This window comes from Ornithorhynchus anatinus, chromosome 17 (genome assembly GCF_004115215.2).
Source record: "Ornithorhynchus anatinus isolate Pmale09 chromosome 17, mOrnAna1.pri.v4, whole genome shotgun sequence".
In the NCBI taxonomy this organism is placed as follows: Eukaryota; Metazoa; Chordata; class Mammalia; order Monotremata; family Ornithorhynchidae; genus Ornithorhynchus; species Ornithorhynchus anatinus.
In genome coordinates this window covers 4,915,547-4,933,001 of record NC_041744.1, presented here as the reverse complement: position 1 = coordinate 4,933,001, position 17,455 = coordinate 4,915,547, and the positions used below count along the sequence as shown (strand labels likewise).

The 17,455-nt window shown below is 50.0% G+C and overlaps 1 protein-coding gene across 4 annotated transcripts in view; it reads left to right on the top strand.

Moving 5' to 3' along the window:
• The window catches only part of RAP1GAP2 (RAP1 GTPase activating protein 2), a 131,540-nt gene that overhangs the window by 21,178 nt on the left and 92,907 nt on the right, over positions 1 to 17,455 (top strand). Inside the window, exon 1 of one of the 4 annotated variants that reach the window (XM_029081761.2) lies at positions 4,925 to 5,039. The exons of the other annotated variants lie outside the window; for them this stretch is intronic. Within the exon in view, the coding sequence (XP_028937594.1) occupies positions 5,023 to 5,039 (17 nt within the window). The 5' untranslated portion in view covers positions 4,925 to 5,022. Of the gene's footprint in view, positions 1 to 4,924; positions 5,040 to 17,455 lie in introns of those variants that run through there. 4 annotated transcript variants of the gene reach the window in all.

Below are 17,455 nucleotides of genomic sequence, written 5' to 3'. Positions count from 1 at the left end.
GCACGATATAAAGCGGTAGACTAGATACAAGATGATCAGGTTAGACATAGTCCTTGTCCCACCAATGGGGCTCACAGTGTGAGGGACAGAGAGAACAGGTATTACAATTCCATTTTCCGGATGAGGAAACTGAGGCACAGAAGTCAAATGACTTGACCAAGGTCCCACAAAAGGCAAGGGGTGAAGCTGGAAGTGGAACCTGGAACCTGGTCCCCAGGTCTGTGCTCTTTTTATTGGGCCATGTTGCTTCTCACAATGAGGGATCCTGGATTAGGAGTGCCCTTAGGCTGAAGCTCTCAAGGGACGGATGGGTGTGTCTTTTCCCTACCTTGCCTTCTGTCCCAAGCCTATGCACGTGAGGGAGGAAGAGAGGCAGGCTGAAGCCACTAGGCCCTGTCCATGCCAACTTCTGCTCCTTGCCACCATTCCCTGGGAGAAGCGTGGGCAGAGGGCCCGGAGGCACGTTCAGACTGGCTCCGATGACGTCCAGCTGGCATCTGGGGCTGCACACCAAGCAGCGGATCCTGGCTCTTGGCGTCACCCCCTTGGAGACGGGGCGGGGGAAGGGTTGGACCTGAGAATGGCCCCTTGGGAGCCAGGACTAGCTGGCGACAATCCCTTTTCCTATTCTTTTAGCCCTCTAATCCGGTTATACCGAGCCATAGAGGGGATTCACGGAAGGCCAGGCCGGGGACGGGATCCATCTCTCTGGAAATGTAATAAAGCTCATTCCTCTGTTTGCTTTCCTCTCTTCCTCTCCCCCCCACCGCCATCCCTATGGGGAACTTACCATCCTTTTCCCCGGCCCTCTTCCGATAATGAGGTGTTCATCTGATGTGCCGGCACATCTTTGTAGGTTAGATGCCCCTCTACCGAAGGCTCTCAGAATGCCTTCTCAGACATCAGAAACTCAGGAATGCAGCCTGACTTAGCTGCCAGCATCCAGTACCCGGATCCTCTCCAGTTCCTGCAGATAAGTCAGGTGTACCGATGATTATAGGCAAAGGAGTCCTAGGGCCCAAAGACAAGATCTCTGGCCACCCGACAGCCTTGGCAACCTCCTAGCCGGTTTTGGTGGTTGATGTGGTTTCTGAGCCCCTGTTCCATCTTGCCATGGCAAGATTTAACATAAAGGCTCGATGGTGGGTAGTGTAATCCTTTGTGTAATGATCGGCCCACCCTGGTCCAATCAGCCCTTAATAGTGTTTACTGAGCTCTTACTGTGTGCAGAGCACAGTGCGAGGCTCTGGGAGGAAGGAGTTAATTAGCGTTAACCATCTGCTTCTTGCCACTTGTACTCTCTCATCCTTGCCTGTCATGTTCCTGCTGTGGTGTGGTGCAGTGGAAGAACATGGACCTGGGTTCTAATCCCTGCCCCATCACTTGTCTGGGGCAAGTCACTTCACTTCTCTGGGCCTCAGTTTCCTCATCTGGAAAATGGGGATTAAGACCGTGAGCCCAGTGTGGGACAGGGACTATTTCCAACCTGATAAATTTATATCTATCCCAGCACGTTCATTCATTCATTCATTCAATAGTATTTATTGAGCACTTACTATGTTCAGAGCACTGTACTAAGCGCTTGGGATGAACAAGAATGAATATCCCAGCACGTAGTACGGTGCCTGGCACATAGTAAGCGCTTAACAAATACCACTGCCCCTGCTTATTATTTGCACCCAGCCACCTGACTCAGAAGAGGTTGGGGAGGTGCCTGAGTTCCAGAGAGAGGAAGTTTTCAACCTGAGAGCTTTTGGATCCTGGAGACTGGAGTGGCAATCTCTCTGGATGCAGTATTGGATAATGTGCATGGGGGCTGTGAGGCACATTAGAAGAGCTGCAGATTGGGCAATCATAATATTTTCAGTGGGAATACGAGTGGTTTTTTTTTTTTCCCCCTCCCTCTTCCGCCCTCCTGATGAGCCTTCCCTAGAAAAGATGAGGTAAACGGTAGTGACGGCTTGAATGGGGAACTGAGGGTATTTGTCACTCCTTTGGGGAGGGGCTCCAGGATTCTGGACAAGGGGAACAAACGCCACTGCTGGTGGTGGTGCAGGAGATGGGATCCCAGAGTAAAAGGGCTATATTCCCCTCTGCCAGGGGTGACAAATCCCTCCTTCTGGGTCTCCAGCTCCCAAGGAATTGCGTCCTGAGTTTTGGGGGCGCTGAAGGCGCATGGGCCAAGTTTGACTCCGGCGTCCCAATGGGCTGGGTGACTCTTGGGGTGGGGAGCTGGGGCATTTTCTGTGGCTGGCCCCCAGGGACACCTCAACTTTGTAGATATCCTCCAGGGAGGGTAGAAGATAGTGGAGAAAAACAGAGAGGGAACAAAGGAAGAGTTCCAGCCCGAAAATCAGGGGCTGCCTCAAAGGAGCTAGGAGATTCAGCACGGGCCCGATATTCTGATGAGGGCTTCAGAATTTACTCAGATCGACAAATCTGGTCCCCGTGATCGCCTGGAGTGAGAAAGCTAGGGTGGGTAGGGGGCGAGTGAGAGTGTTGCAGGTGTGTCTCCTTGTGAGTTGGTGTAGGTTTGTTGCATAAATCCAAGGGGAGGTGTGTGAGTTTTTGTGTAAGCCTTTGCGTTAGCGTGGGAGGCCGCTGTGGTGTGTGTGCTTAATTTGATTTTCATTTGTTCCTATGGTAACTCATGGATGTGTCTGTTCTGCGATGTGGAGTTGGAGAGAGCCGAGGCTTTCTCCTGAGCGGGATCCTGGGAGGGAGGAGACTGGTGGTGGCGGCGGCGGCGTTGGCTCTGACACTGAGGCTGCCGGAGAGCAGGCGGCTGGCCTGATTCTGTTAGCAGAAGCTCAGGAACGCACCGAAGGTGGCAATTAGCTGGCTGGCCCTCCAACTGAACACTCCTCTTTCTCCTCCAGCCACCTGCTCCTCTCTGTTCCCGTTCCTCCTCCTCCTCCAGCAATCTGCTCCTCCTCCTTTCTCCTGCTCCCCTCTCTTCCTCCTCCTCCTCTTCCCCAGTCTCCCTCTCTCCCTTTCCCCTTTTCTCTCCTCCATTATCTCCTTTCCCCCTCCCCCTTTTTTTCCTCCTCCTCTTTCTCCTTTCCCCTTTTTTCTCCTCCTTTTCTCCTTTCCCCCTTTTCCCCTCCTCTTTCCCCTTTCCCATCCTTTCCTTCCCCCCTCTTTTCTCCCTCCTCTTTCTCGCTTTTCCCCCTCTTTTCTCCCTCCTCTTTCTCCTTTCCCCCTCTTTTCTCCCTCTTTCTCCTTTCCCCCTCTTTTCTCCCTCCTCTTTCTCCTTTCCCCTCCCTTTTTCTCCCTCCTCTTTCTCCTTCCCCCTTTTTTCTCTCTCCTCTTTCTCCTTTCCCCCTCTTTTCTCCCTCCTCTTTCTCCTTTCTCCCTTTTTTTCCCTCCCTCTTTCTCCTTTCCCCCTCTTTTCTCCCTCCTCTTTCTCCTTTCCCCCTCTTTTCTCCCTCTTTCTCCTTTCCCCCTCTTTTCTCCCTCCTCTTTCTCCTTTCCCCTCTTTTCTCCCTCTTCTTTCTCCTTTCCCCCTTTTTTTCCTCCCTCTTCTTTCTCCTTTCCCCCTTTTTTCTCCCTCCTTTCTCCTTCCCCCCCTTTTTTTCCCTCCTCCTCTTTCTCCTTTCGCCCCCCTTTTTTTCCCTCCTCCTCTTTCTCCTTCCCCCTTTTTTTCCCTCCTCCTCTTTCTCCTTCCCCCCTTTTTTTCCCTCCTCCTTTCTCCTTTCCCCCCCTTTTTTTCCCTCCTCTCTTTCTCCTTTCTCCCTTTTTTCCCTCCTCCTCTTTCTCCTTTCCCCCTCTTTTCTCCCTCCCTCTTTCTCCTTTCCCCCCTTTTTCCCCCTCTCTTTCTCCTTCCCCCCCCTTTTTTTCCCTCCTCCTCTTTCTCCTTTCCCCCCCTTTTTTTCCCTCCTCCTCTTTCTCCTTCCCCCCCTTTTTTTCCCTCCTCCTCTTTCTTCTTTCCCCCTTTTTTTTCCTCCTCCTCTTTCTCCTTTCCCCTCCCTTTTTTTTCCATCCTCCTCTTTCTCCTTTCCCCTCCCTTTTTTTCCCCTCCTCCCTCTTCTCCTTTCCCCTCCCTTTTTTTCCCTCCTCCTCTTTCTCCTTTCCCCTCCTTTTTTCCCTCCTCTCTTTCTCCTTTCCCCTCCTTTTTTTTCCCTCCTCCTCTTCTCCTTTCCCCTCCCTTTTTTCCCTCCTCCTCTTTCTCCTTCCCCTCCCTTTTTTTTCCCTCCTCCTCTTTCTTCCTTTCCCCCTTTTTCCCTCCTCCTCTTTCTCCTTTCCCCCCTTTTTTTTTTTTCTCCTCCTCCTCCTCTTTCTCCTTTCCCCCCTTTTTTTTCCCCTCCTCCTCTTTCTCCTTTCCCCCCTTTTTTTTCCCTCCTCCTCTTTCTCCTTTCCCCCCCTTTTTTTCCCCTCCTCCTCTTTCTCCTTTCCCCCTTTTTTCCCTCTCCTCTTTCTCCTTCCCCCCCTTTTTTCCCCTCCTCCTCTTTCTCCTTTCCCCCTTTTTCTCCTCCTCTTCTCCTTTTTTCTCCTCCTCTTTCTCCTTTTTCTCCTCCTCTTCTCCTTTTTTCTCCTCCTCTTTCTCCTTTTTTCTCCTTCTCCCACTCCTTTCCCCTTTTTTCTCATCCTCGCACTCCTTTCCCCTTTTCTATTCCTCCTCCTTTTTCTCCTTGCCCCTTTTTCTTTTCCTCCTCCTTTTTCTCCTTGCCCCTTTTTCTTTTCCTCCTCTTTCTCCTTGCCCCCTTTTTCTTTTCCTCCTCCTCTTTCTCCTTGCCCCCTTTTTTTTCCTCCTCCTCCTCTTTCTCCTTGCCCCCCTTTTTTTTCCTCTTTCTCCTTGCCCCCTTTTTTTTTCCTCTTTCTCCTTGCCCCCTTTTTTCTCCTTTTTTATTCATTCAATAGTATTTATTGAGTGCTTACTATGTGGAGAGCACTATACTAAGCGTTTGGTCCCCCTTTTCTCCTCTTCCTCCTCCTCCTCTTTCCCATTTCTACTCCTCCTCCTCAGACCTGCCAGGCTGTGGACCCTGGTAGCCTGTCCGTCTACCCTGTCCACCTGCCAGCATGCCCAGGAAGCTGTGGTGAGTTTCTCCTTAGTTTCTTAAGAGATGAATCCTGACTGAATCTGCTAGTGGTCGGGAAGCCTTCTGCGATGGGGTGGTAGAGTTTCTGGGGCTGCTCCTGATTCTCTCTCTCTCTCTTCCCGCTTCTAGAGGTGGTCTGGTGGCAGAGGGGTGGGGGACAGGTGGTATTGGAACTGAGGTTGCTGTGAGGAAGAGGAGGGATTTGGGGTCCCAGGGGGAGACTCAGAATGGTGCCCTTGGTTTCTGGGGATTGTAGTGAGAGCCTCAGGCTCTCCGAGTGATATCTTGAGCATCCAAATGGGTGTCCTGAACTACCTCCCTACTGGAGGGCTGAGGGAAGATGCAGGGAGGGAGGGGTGTGACATCCTACTGAGGCATGAGGAAAGGAAGTAGGGTGTGGGGATGTCAGGGGAAATGAACTCCATCCCAGATTTCTGGCTCCCCTTTGGAGGAGCCTCATTCCCAGATTGGGGCAGTTTTCACCTTACCCTGGGGAAAACTAAAGTTACAAGGGACCACAATGGGAAGATTTGTAGGCCCAGTCTCTTCTTGGTTTTGACTCTGGAAAAATGATCCTTTGGTACCCAGCCTGAGAGTAGAAAGAGTAAATGGAAGGTGCAGGCTCTTTCTCCTTACCCTACTGGGGTATAGGCCTATGACTCTGCAAGCCTGGGGAAGATCCTGGAGGGGGACTATCAGCCCAATTTGATTAGGAAATCCTGGCAGCCATGTTGGGGTGGGGTGTGTGTGTGTTTTGGGTTACAGCTGGGGACCAGGACTGCTTGGTCTTGGGGGAGCTCCCCAGCAGGAGTTGGGGAGCTTGCCCAGACCTTTGGATTTTCTGAGAAAACAACCACCTGATTTGGGAATTCTTCCTTCAGGAATGCAGCTGATGTAACCAGACCCAGCCACTTCAGCTCTGGTTATTTACCCTAGGAGGAGGGGAGGCATGTATGACTCAGAGCACAGCTCTGCGCCCCCCATTTCCGAGCAGATCTCTTCTGCTGGGGCCGAGAATGGGTGTCTGTGGGGCAGGGGAGGGGGCTGTTGGTTGGGAGTGGACCTGTGAACGTCATGCTCCTCGAGTGGTCTGGGGAGCCACCCTGAGCTAGCCTCTTTGTCCTGGAGGGTTCTGACCTCCTTTGGCATTTGCTGCTGATTCCTTTCTCCCGTGGGAACCAGAAGTGGGCAGGTCTGGTGCTTGCATGGTTTAAACAGAAACTTCTCACCATCGGCTTTAAAGCACTCAAATCACCTTGCCCCTTCCTACCTCACCTCATGAGTCTCCTACCACAACCCAGCCCGCACACTTCACTCCTCTGGTGCTAACCTTCTCACTATACTTCCATCTCGTCTATCTCACCACTGACCTCTCGCCCACATCCTGTTTCTGTCCTGGAACGCCCTCCCTCGTCATATCCAACAGATGATTACACTCCCTCTCTTCAAAGGCTTACTGAAGGTAATCTCCTCCAAGAGGCCTTTCCTGACAAAGCCCTCCTTTCCTCTTCTCCCACTCCCTTCTGCATCACCCTGACTTACTCCCTTTATTCATCTTGCCCCCACCCCAGTCCCACAGCACTTATGTACATATCTGTAACTTATATTAATGTCTGTCTCCCATCTCTAGACTGTAAGCTCACTGTAGTCAGGGAATGTGTCTGCGTATTGTTCTACTGTACTCTCCCAAGTGCTTAGTACGGTACTCTGCACACAGTAAGTGCTCAATAAATACAACTCTAGTTGTGCTCCTTCCCCACCTGCCCCCGCTGCTGTCACCAGCTTTTCAGGAAGTGGCTGCTGTTCCTGACCCCCTTCTACTTTTGATCCTGGTTGGAGGTGGGGCCTTGAGGGGTTGTGTGAGAGTAGCCTGAGCCCCATGACTTGAAGGGGCTGAGTGAAGTAAACCTTTTGGGGTCAGTGGCAGTGGGTGTTGATTGGATGTGAAGAGGGAAAGACCCTCTCTGTGGGGAGGGGGTTTACAGCCAGACATGACAAGTCATCCAGTTTCCCGGTTTGGGTCCGTGCTGAGGTGAGGGTGGACATCCATGGCACAGCTTGCTTCTGGCAAGCAGCCTCCTCGCTGACCTCCCTGCCTCCAGCCTCTCCCCTCTCCAGCCTGTACTTCACTCTGCCACCCGGTTCATTTTTCTAAAAATCTCACTTCGTGTGTGTCTCCCCGCTCCTCAAAAATCTCCAATGGTTGTCTCTACACACCAAGCAGAAACTCCTTAACATCGGCTTTAAGGTGCTGGCAGCTCTCTCCCTCCTACCTAACCTGGCTCCTCTCCCACTTCACCCAAGCTCACACGCTTTGCTTCTCCTTGTGCCTCATTCTCATGTCTTGCCAGCATCCCTTTGCTCATGCCTGCCCTCCTGCCAGGAATTCCCTCCTCTTTTTTACGTTCGCCAGACCCCCGCTCTTCCCGTCTTCATAACTCTTCTGAAATTACATTTCCAGGAGACTTTTCCTAATTCACTCTTATTTTCCTGATTCCTACTGCCACTTCAGCCCTTACCTATGTGCCCTAGGGTACTCACCCCCAAAGTACCAGGGTACTCACCCTGGTAGTACTTACGTATTTATCCTTAAATGCTGCTACTTTAAAGTCTATCCCTTGCTAGACTGTCAGCTCAACAACCCTATTGAATTAATTTCACTGTGAGCAGGGAACGTGTCTTCCAACTCAGTTATATTGAATTCTTCCAAGCGCTTAATACAGTGCTCTGCACACATGAAGCACTCAATAAGTACTACTGATTGATTTATACTTTCCCAATTGTTACGCACACAACACTCAAAAAAAAATACCATCAATTGATTGTTCTGAGGCTTGCATGCTAATGACAGGGCTCAGCAGATGGGTGGAGGAGAGGAGATTTGAATTCAGACAGGGGTCTGGGGCCTATCTGAGGTACAAGCAGTGCCATCGGTGACAAGCACAGGGCACAGACTGGGCATGGTCACTCCGAATCACAGCTCTGGGGTGGTCCTGCCATCTCTTGGCTTTGCTACCTAGTGTCAAGTCCCAGGCTGGCACGGGTCAGGTATCTCTCCACTGGGGGCCCTGAGAGACCCAGAGAGACATTATTAGGTTCCCATTGTTCCTCCAGAGAGCTTTCAGCATCTCATTTTCAGATGCTGAAAGCCTTCAAACCGCCCAGATTGTGAGGGCCTCCCAGAGTTCATCTGGTCCATCCACCTGCCTCCAAGCAAGTCTTCTCCTAAACTGACTTGGACTAGATACCTCTGCTTCTCCTTCTACTAATTAATCTTCAAGTCTCTAAGCAAGGAGAATGCAGTCAACCCAGTGCATCTCACTTCTTGGTATCTGGAAGTTTGAGAGGCTAACATGACCTCCTGCCCAGCAGGAGCTGAAAATCTAGGTCTGACCTTGGCCCAACTGGGGGTATGCGTTTGCCACCTTGGGCTGTTGGCACCTTTTTTGAATGATATTTAAATGCTTACTATTTTCCAAGCATGGTACTATATGCTGGGGTAGATACAAGATAGTCCCTGTCCCATTTGGGGCTCACAGTTTAGGAGGGAACAGAATTTAATCCATTTTACAGATGAGGAAACAAGGCCTTCTACTCAAATGAGCTACGGTTGGCTTAGGGATCTTGCCCATTTCTGGGTTGGTGGAGTTGAGGAGCTGGAAGGGGTGGCTGCAGCCCACTGCCCCCCTGCTCAAGCTTCTGTTCCTCTGCACTCTCCACTGTGGGGGAAGGCAGAGGGGGAGGAAGATGGGGAGGGAGGAGCTGAGTTCTGCCCCTTGGGGGCTCCCAGGGAAGATGAACCCTGCTAGACTGTCAGCTCTTTGAAGGCAGAGATTGCATTTCCAACTCGTTTGTATTCTCCCAAGAGTTTAGGCAGGTAAAAACCCTGGAGATGCACGGGGAGGGAGAGAGGCAGCATTGAAAAACATCTGAAAAAAGTACCCAACAGCAAACAAATTGGGGCATCAATCAGTGATATTAATTGAGCACTTCCTGCATATATGCAGAGCAATGTACTGAGTAATTGTACTAAGCACATGCACCCTTACTTTCAAAGCAGGGTGACAGCAGTTCTGCTTCTCCTCCTCCTCTCTCTGACCCAGTTTTTTCCCTGCCTTCCTGTAAATAAATCTCTCCCTGACACTTTCCTCGTCTCCTTCTGCTTCTCCTTTCCCTCTATATCCCTCAACACTTCTACTGGTCCATCTGTCTTCCATCTCTTCCCCCACTCCCTCTTCTTCCATGAATCATTTGTATTTATTGAGTACTTACTGTGTGCAGAGCACGGTACTAAGAATTTGAGAGAGTATAGTATAGCAGAGTTGATAGATGTGTTCTCTGCCCACAAGGAGCTTACTGTCTCTCCCTTTTTCCCCCTTCTGCTACCCACTGTGGTCTGGGATATTTGTTAGCATTTTGCTTATGGACTTGTACATGCAAGGTATAGAGGAAAGGTTGGATGGATCCACCTCAGACTTTTTCCCCTGTTTCTCTGGAGGCAGATTTCTATGGTGGTGATTGATGGGAAGGAGGGAGGGGGAGAAGATGGTTCTCAGGGCCTCCAAATGGACTGGTCTTCACTCTGTTCTACGCCTGCTTGACAGGCAGTTCTGTTCTCCCGCATTACTTTGCACAGCTTCCCTCATGGTAGCCAATCAACAACCGGGACAGTGGCGATTGTCATGGCAACCATGGGAGCATCCTCAGGTCCCATCCACCCATCATGGTCTTAGTGGTTCTCAGCAGTTGCTACTTCCCTCCCTGAGGCTCCTGCATCAACCGGGGACTCAAGGTGAGAGCGGTACCCAGTTCTAATGGAAAAAGCACAGGCTTGGGATTCAGAGGACTTGGGTTCTAATCCCGGATCTGCCAATTGCTTGCTGTGTGGCCTTGGGGAAGTCACTTAACTCCTCTGACACAGTTCTCTCATTTACAAAATGGGGATTCATTACCTGTTCTCCCTTCTACTTAGACTTGTGAGCCCAGTGTGGGACAGGAACTTTTTTCCAATCTAAATAACTTGTACCTGTCCTGGCTCTTAAACCAGTGTTTGACACCCAGTAAGCTGTAAGCTAACTAGACTGTAAGCTCTTTGTGGGCAGGGAATTTCTTTTTATTATACTTTCCCAACTGCTCATTACAGTGCTCTGCACACAATAAACACACAGTAAATACAATTGACTAGCTTAACATATACCATAAAAGAAAGCACCATGGGCTAGCGGATAGAGCACGTGCCTGGGAGTCGGAAAGATCTGGGTTCTAATGCTTCCTCCACCACTTGTCTGCCGTGACCTCGGGTAAGTCGCTTAACTTCCCTGTGTCTTAGTAAAATGGGCACTAAGACTGTGAACCCCATGTAGGACACGGACTGTGTTCAACTTGATTATCTTGTAATAATAATAATAATGTTGGTATTTGTTAAGCGCTTACTATGTGCAGAGCACTGTTCTAAGCGCTGGGGTAGACACAGGGGAATCAGGTCGTCCCACGTGGGGCTCACAGTCTTCATCCCCATTTTACAGATGAGGGTACTGAGGCCCAGAGAAGTGAAGTGACTTGCCCAAGGTCACACAGCAGACAGGTGGCAGAGCTGGGATTCGAACCCATGACCTCTGACTCCAAAGCCCGTGCTCTTTCCACTGAGCCACGCTGCTTCTCACACTGTATCTACCCTAGCGCTTAGAACAGTGTTTGACACATAGGCGCTTAACTAATACCATCACCAATGGGATCCGGCCTATTCCCCTGGTGCCTGGGCTGGGCGTTCCTCTAGAGGTGGTTGAGGGCACTATATTAGGAAACAGCTGGAGGGATGGAGGGGAGCTATTAGACCGGGGGGCTGGCCAGTACAGCGAGTGAGCAGAGCCCACCTGGGCCAGAGTGAGTGTGGGGGTCCCCTCTCTTGGACAGTAGGAGGCTTGGGGATGTTGCCAGCGGGAACCAGCAAGGCCTACTAGAAAAACAACAACCAGGTCTGATAGGGGATCTGGGTTCTAATCCTGAGTCTGCCACTTGCCTGCTAGGTGACCATGGGCAAGTCCCTTCACTTTTCTGGGCTTCAGTTTCCTCATCTGAAAAGTGAGGGTTAAATACCTGTCGGACCTCCTCCCTTAAATGGTAACGGCATCCGACCGATGATCTTGGTTCTCCCTTGGTATTTGGTACATAGTAAGTGCTTAACAAACAGTACTGTTCTTCTTCTTGTTATTAGGAGCAGTGTTCAGTGGCAAAGTGGGGCGGGGCAGAGTGCCAGGCTTTGAGCTAGCCTGGGTCATGGCTTGCAAGAACCGTGGGGGGTTATTCTCTCCTCTGCTGCCCTGCTGGGACCTTGGGGTTTAGGGCTTGGGAAGCAGCATGTCCTAGTGGCAAGAACACGGGTTTGGGAGTCAGAGGACAAGGGTTATAATCCCGGCTCTGCCACCTGTCTACTGTGTGACTTTGGGCAAGTCACTTAACTGCTCTGTGCCCATTACCTCATCTGTAAAATGGGGATTAAGACTGTGATCCACCTGCCTCCAAGCAGGGACAACCTACCCCAGTGCTTAGAACGGTGGTTGGCACAGAGTAAGTGCCTAACAAATGCTATTATTACTATTACTATTATTATTGTTATGATAGTAGAAAAAAGCATTGCTCCTGTGCCTAACAAATGCTATTATTATTACTATTATTATTAGAATAGAGTTAGTAGAAAAAAGCATTGCTCTTTCCACTCTCGGTGGTCTGGGGTCGGGTGTGAGGAGCCAGAGAAATTCAGGGGAGCCCTGGAGCACAAGAGCAGGGAGGCAGGACTGGATCAATCAATCTTATTTATTGAGCACTTACTGTGTGCAGAGCACTGTAATAAGCACTTGGGAGAGTACAGTGCACCAGAATGAGCAGATTCGTGGCAGGGACTGGGCTTTGTCTAGAGGGAGAGACAGACATTAATATACATAAATTACCGGATATAAAATGCTGTGGGGCTGGGGCGGGGGATAAATAAAGGGAGCAAGTGAAGGCAACTCAGAAGGGTGTGGGAGAAAAGGAAATGATGGTTTAATTAGGGAAGGCCTCTTGGAGGAGATGTGCTTTCAGTAAGGCTTTAAAGTGAGGGAGAGTAATTGTTTGTTGAATTTGTGGAGGGAGGGCGTTCCGGGCCAGAGGCAGGCTGTGGGTGAGAGGTGGGTGGTGAGATAGACGAGATTGAGGTACAGTGAGAATGTGGGCATTAGAGGTGTGGGCTGGAGTAGGAGACCGTTGAGGTGAGGGGGCGAGGTGATTGAGTGGAAGTGAAGAAACCTCTCAAGTCAGAGCCAGGTAACAACCGGGGGTAGGGGCTCAGGGGTGGTGGTCTCCTTCCTCCATGCCTGTCGCCGACTTTGGTGCCGTCGTCTCACCTTCTCCTAGGCCCAAGGAACTGGAACCCGAGGCTGGGATGCCATCCTGCTGGGGAAGGGAGGCGGGTGAGCCGGAGGGGGTTCACCACCCAGGCAGAGTTTCAGGGCAGCCCTGGGTTTTGCAATGAGGGAAAGAGGAAGAAAAAGAGGTGTGGGGGTGGGGCGTGGCGGGGTCGGAGAGTGGAAGGGCAGCAGCTGAGGAACTGCGAGGTCCGGAGATCTCAGCAGAAGGGAGAGCTGCCTCTTAGATGGAGAAGTGGCATGGACTAGTGGAAAGAGCACAGGGGGCTGGGAGGCAGGGCACCTGGCTTCTCCTCCCAGCTTGGCCACTTGCCTGCTATGTGACCTTGAGTAACTCACTTGACTTCTCTGGGCCTCAGATTCCTCCTCTGTCAAATGGGGATTCCCTGTCCCTCATGGAGATTAAAGTTTGCTGACCTGATTATTTCAGCTCTGCTGCAGCTTGGCACATAGGAAGCATTTAACATATATTATTATAATTCATAATATAAGGCAGTAGCTGCAGGCAGTGAAAAGGGCAAGCAAGACCATAAGCTCATTGTGGGAAGGGACTATGCCTACAAACTGTTATATTGTTATATTCTCCCAAGCACTTAGCAGAATGCTCCGCACACCACAAGCACTCAATAAATACCATTGATTGACTGTCCACCTTTTTTTAAATGGTATTAAGCACTTACTATGTATCAGGCACTGTTGTAAGCACTGGAATAGACCCAGGTTGATCAGAATGGACACGTCCCTGACCTACATAGGGCTCACAGTCTTATTCTGCATTTTACAGATGAGGTATTCATTCATTAATTCAATCATATTTATTGAGCGCTTACTGTGTACAGAGCACCGTATTGAGTGCTTGGAAAGTACAGTTCAGCAATAGAGACAATCCCCGCCCATACTGGGCTTACAGTCTAGAAGGGGGGCAGACAGACATCAAAACAAGTAAACAGGCATCACTGTAAATATATAGAATTATAGCTTTATACACATCAAAACAAGTAAATAGGTAACTGAGGCACAGAGGAGTGAAGGGACTTGCCCAAGGTCACACAGCTGACAGGTGGCGGAGCCGGGATTAGAACCCAGGTCCTTCTGACTAGCAGGCCCAGGGTCTATTGCTGTTCTGGTTCTGACACTTTGCTGCAGCCTTTCTCCTTGGTAGATCTTTGAGAAGCAGCGTGGCTCAGTGGAAAGAGCACGAGCTTGGGAGTCAGAGGTCATGGGTTCTAATCCTGGCTCCGCCACCTGTCAGCTGTGTGACTTTGGGCAAGTCACAACTTCTCTGTGCCTCAGTTCCCTCATCTGTAAAACGGGGATTAAGATTGTGAACCCCACATGGGACAACCGGCTTACCTTATATCCCCCCAGTGCTTAGAACAGTGCTTGGCACATAGTAAGGGCTTAACAAATACCATCATTATTATTATTATTATCTCGGGGTTCCCCCCGAGTTGGGACTGGGACCGGAGTGGGGGCTGACCTCTGGAGAAGAGGTGGCTCTCACAAGAGCAGCCGTCTGATTTCACCTCTCTCAGCCCGCCGGCCGCAGCTAACCACAGAAACCCAGGGCCCCTCCCATCCTGGCCCCTGCCCCGACTGCTTGCTCATTCCGAGAAGGTAGGGTGAGGCAGAAATCGTGCTGGGAACTCCTCGACACCCTCAATGAAGGTTCAGGGCACCCAGACCCCGGGGTGAGAGTCTGGCCAGCTCAGCCTCGGCTTTCTCAGTCCGTCAGTCAGTCACTGACAGCTTTTGAGCGCTTATTCTGTGCAGAGCACTGTACTGAGAGCCTCGGAGCATCCAGAACCTTTGGTAGACATTCATTCAGTCGTATTTATTGAGATATTCAATCGTATTTATTGAGCGCTTACTGTGTGCAAAGCACTTCACTAAGCACTTGGAAAGTACAATACCAAGAGAGACAGTCCCTGACCACAAAGGGCTTACACAATCCCTACCTCCATGGAGCTTTCAGTCTACAGCTTGCTGAGCACTGTGTTGAGTATTTGAGCGTTTCTTTCTTCTTTTTTTTTTTTAAATGGTAGTTGTGAAGCACTTACTATGTGGTAGGTACTGTATTAACTGCTGGGGCAGATATAAGATAATCAGGTTGACACGGTCCATGTCTAACATGGGGATCTCAGTCATTCATTCATTCGTTGAGTGTGTACTGTGTGCAGAGCACTGTACCAAGCGCTTGGGAAAATACAATATAACAATAAACAGACCCAGTCTTAATCCCCATTTTACAGATGAGGTCACTGAGGCACAGAGAAGTGAAGTGACTTGCCCAAGGTCACACATCTGTAATTTATATTAATGTCTTCCTCTAGACTGTTAGTCTGTAGCAGATAGGGAATGTTTTTTACCAACTCCATTATATTGTACTCTCCCAAGTGCTTAGTATGGTGTACTGCACACAGTAAACACTCAATAAATGTGATTGAAATCAAGGAGCAGGGAAGTGTAATGTGGATAATTTACAATGGAGCAGTATTATTAAAAAAAATAATGGTACTTGTTATATACTTACTGTGTGCCAAGCATTGGGATAAATACAAAATAATCAACTCTCTAGACTGGGAGCTCACTGTGGGCAGGGATTGTGTCTGTTTGTTGTATTGTACTCTCCCAAGCACCTAGTACAGTGTTCTGCACACAGTAAGTGCTCAGTAAATACGATTGAATGAAAGAATGTATCGTTTAGGTTCAAAGTCACCGGTTGGACCATTCCTGACTTTTCTCCCTTCCCCTCCCCGCCCTCCTCCCCCACCTCTCCCCTCAGTCAGACTCCCTTTCAGCATGGTCTTAAGGAACCCAGCGAGGGTGGAGAGAGCAATCGATCCTTGGTAATAATTATAATATTAAAGGTACCTGTCAAGCACTTACTATGTGCTAAGCACTGGGGTAGATACATGTTTAATCAAGGTTGGACACAGTCCTTGTCCCCCATGGAGATCACACTTTTAATCCCCATTTTATAGATGAGGTAACTGAGGCCCAGAGAAGTGATGTGCTCAAGATCACACAGCAGCCATGTGGAGGATCTGGGATTAGAATCCAGGTCCTTCCGACTCCCAGGTCTGTGCTCTATCCACTAAGCCACAGTATTTGAGTCTGGTTGCAGAGCACTGTACTAAGCATTGGGAGAGACAAGGTCCTAGAATTAGTAAACCGGGTTCCTTGCCAGCAACGAGCTTCCAGTCCCAAGCAGCTGGCCGGCCGGTTCTGGCTCCGGGGTGGGCAGAACTTCCTGTTCCAGACGCTGAGTCACGTTGTGAAAACAAGGTCGGTAATGGAGTCCACAGTGGCTTGAGAGTCTTGAAAATCAATCTCTCCCAAGCACAGTCTCTTCTGAGCTGGATGGGGGCCCCTCCTCCACCACCTCGGCTCATAAGAGAGCTTAGGTAGCTTCGTTATTCGGTGCTTCGCGGACTCCATCTGTGGCTCCCGTCGGGCCTCGGGATCGCTTCTGACTGCATCTCCATCTTGGGATGGAGCCGGAACGTCTTCGACGTTCTTCCCTAAACTCTTTCCCCCCGGGGTGCCGACTGAGGGTCTCAAAAGAGAGATGCCCTTGACCATTGGGGGTGCCGGTCACGGAGCCAGGAGAAGGGATGGGGTGTATCGAGGTTGCTCTTGTACTTTGGGGGAGGTCACTGGGCTCCCGGAAAGAGCTGGTGATGTCTGCACACAGACCGTAAGCTCCTTATGGGCAGGGATTCTGTCTACCGATCCTATTGTACTCAAGTGCTTAGTACAGTGCTCTGCAGGAAGTAAGCATTCAATAAATGCCAGTGATTGATAAAAGATTCACACTGGAGTCTCCCAGGCAGAAGGCTTCTGGCTAAATTCGGAGCATTCTTTGAGTTTGTAATGTGAGTACCTGAGGCAAGCTCCCAAGCTGAACCCTGCAGAAACTGTCTGGGGATCTGGACTCTACTGGAGCAACCCTGAAACTCCCCTATTTCTGCATCAAAGGGGTTCTGGCTTTAGGATTGCAAGCTTATTTATGTGAATGTCTGTCTCCCCTAAAAGAGTGTAAATTCATTGTTGGCAGGAATGTCTGTTATATCATTGTACTCTCCCAAGCGCTTAATACAGCTCTCTGCACACAGTAAATGCTCAGTAAATACAAATGACTGACAGGGTTTGCCATGTCGAGCTGCTTTTATTTTTTCCCCCAGCTCAGCAGCTGTTGCTGTTGTGGTGACTGAGGTAGCTACATCTGGACAATGGAAGCCAAGGGGAAATGCAGAAGTTTCCCTTTTTTTGGTATTTGTTAAGCACTTACTGTGTGCCAAGCACTGTTCTAAGCGCTGGGGTAGATACAAGGTAATCAGGTTGGACAAAGTCCATGTTCCCTATGGGGCTCGCAGTCTTAATCCCCATTTTCAGATGAGGTAACTGAGGTACAGAGAAGTTGTGACTTGCTCAAGGTCACACAGCAGGCAAGTGGCGGAGCTGGGATTAGAAGCCAGGTCCTCTGACTCCCAGGCCTGTGCTCTTTCCACTAGGTCACATTTCTTCTCTGTTGTTGATGTTGTTATTATTTGTTAATATTACCACCTGGGGCAAAACAGAAGAGGCTGAGTGGACAGGGACAGCAAGAAGGCAAGGCCTCTTTTAGTCTGATGACAGGAATGCCCATTTTACACTCTCCTGCTGAACAGTTTCTTAAGCAGTCTCCCGTCTGCCAATGTTCGAGAATTGAGCATCTTTAAAAATCAATTGTGAGTCACTTTGGCAGAAAACATGAAAAAATTGATACTTAACTTGCCCGGAAGAAGTATCTCCGAAGGGAAGCTTTCTCCAAAAGGCAGCTCGTGCTGAAGAACGTAAAGAGAGGGAGGAATGGCTTTTATTTTGGTGGGAAGGAAAGCCCAACTTGGGGATGGGGGGGAAAATCTTGGGAATTCATGCAGCCCAGTAGTCCTGTTTGAGAGAGCCATAGGTGGGGGCCAGGGGTCTTCGGGGTGGGGCTATGCTCCAGCACTAAGAGAAGCAGCA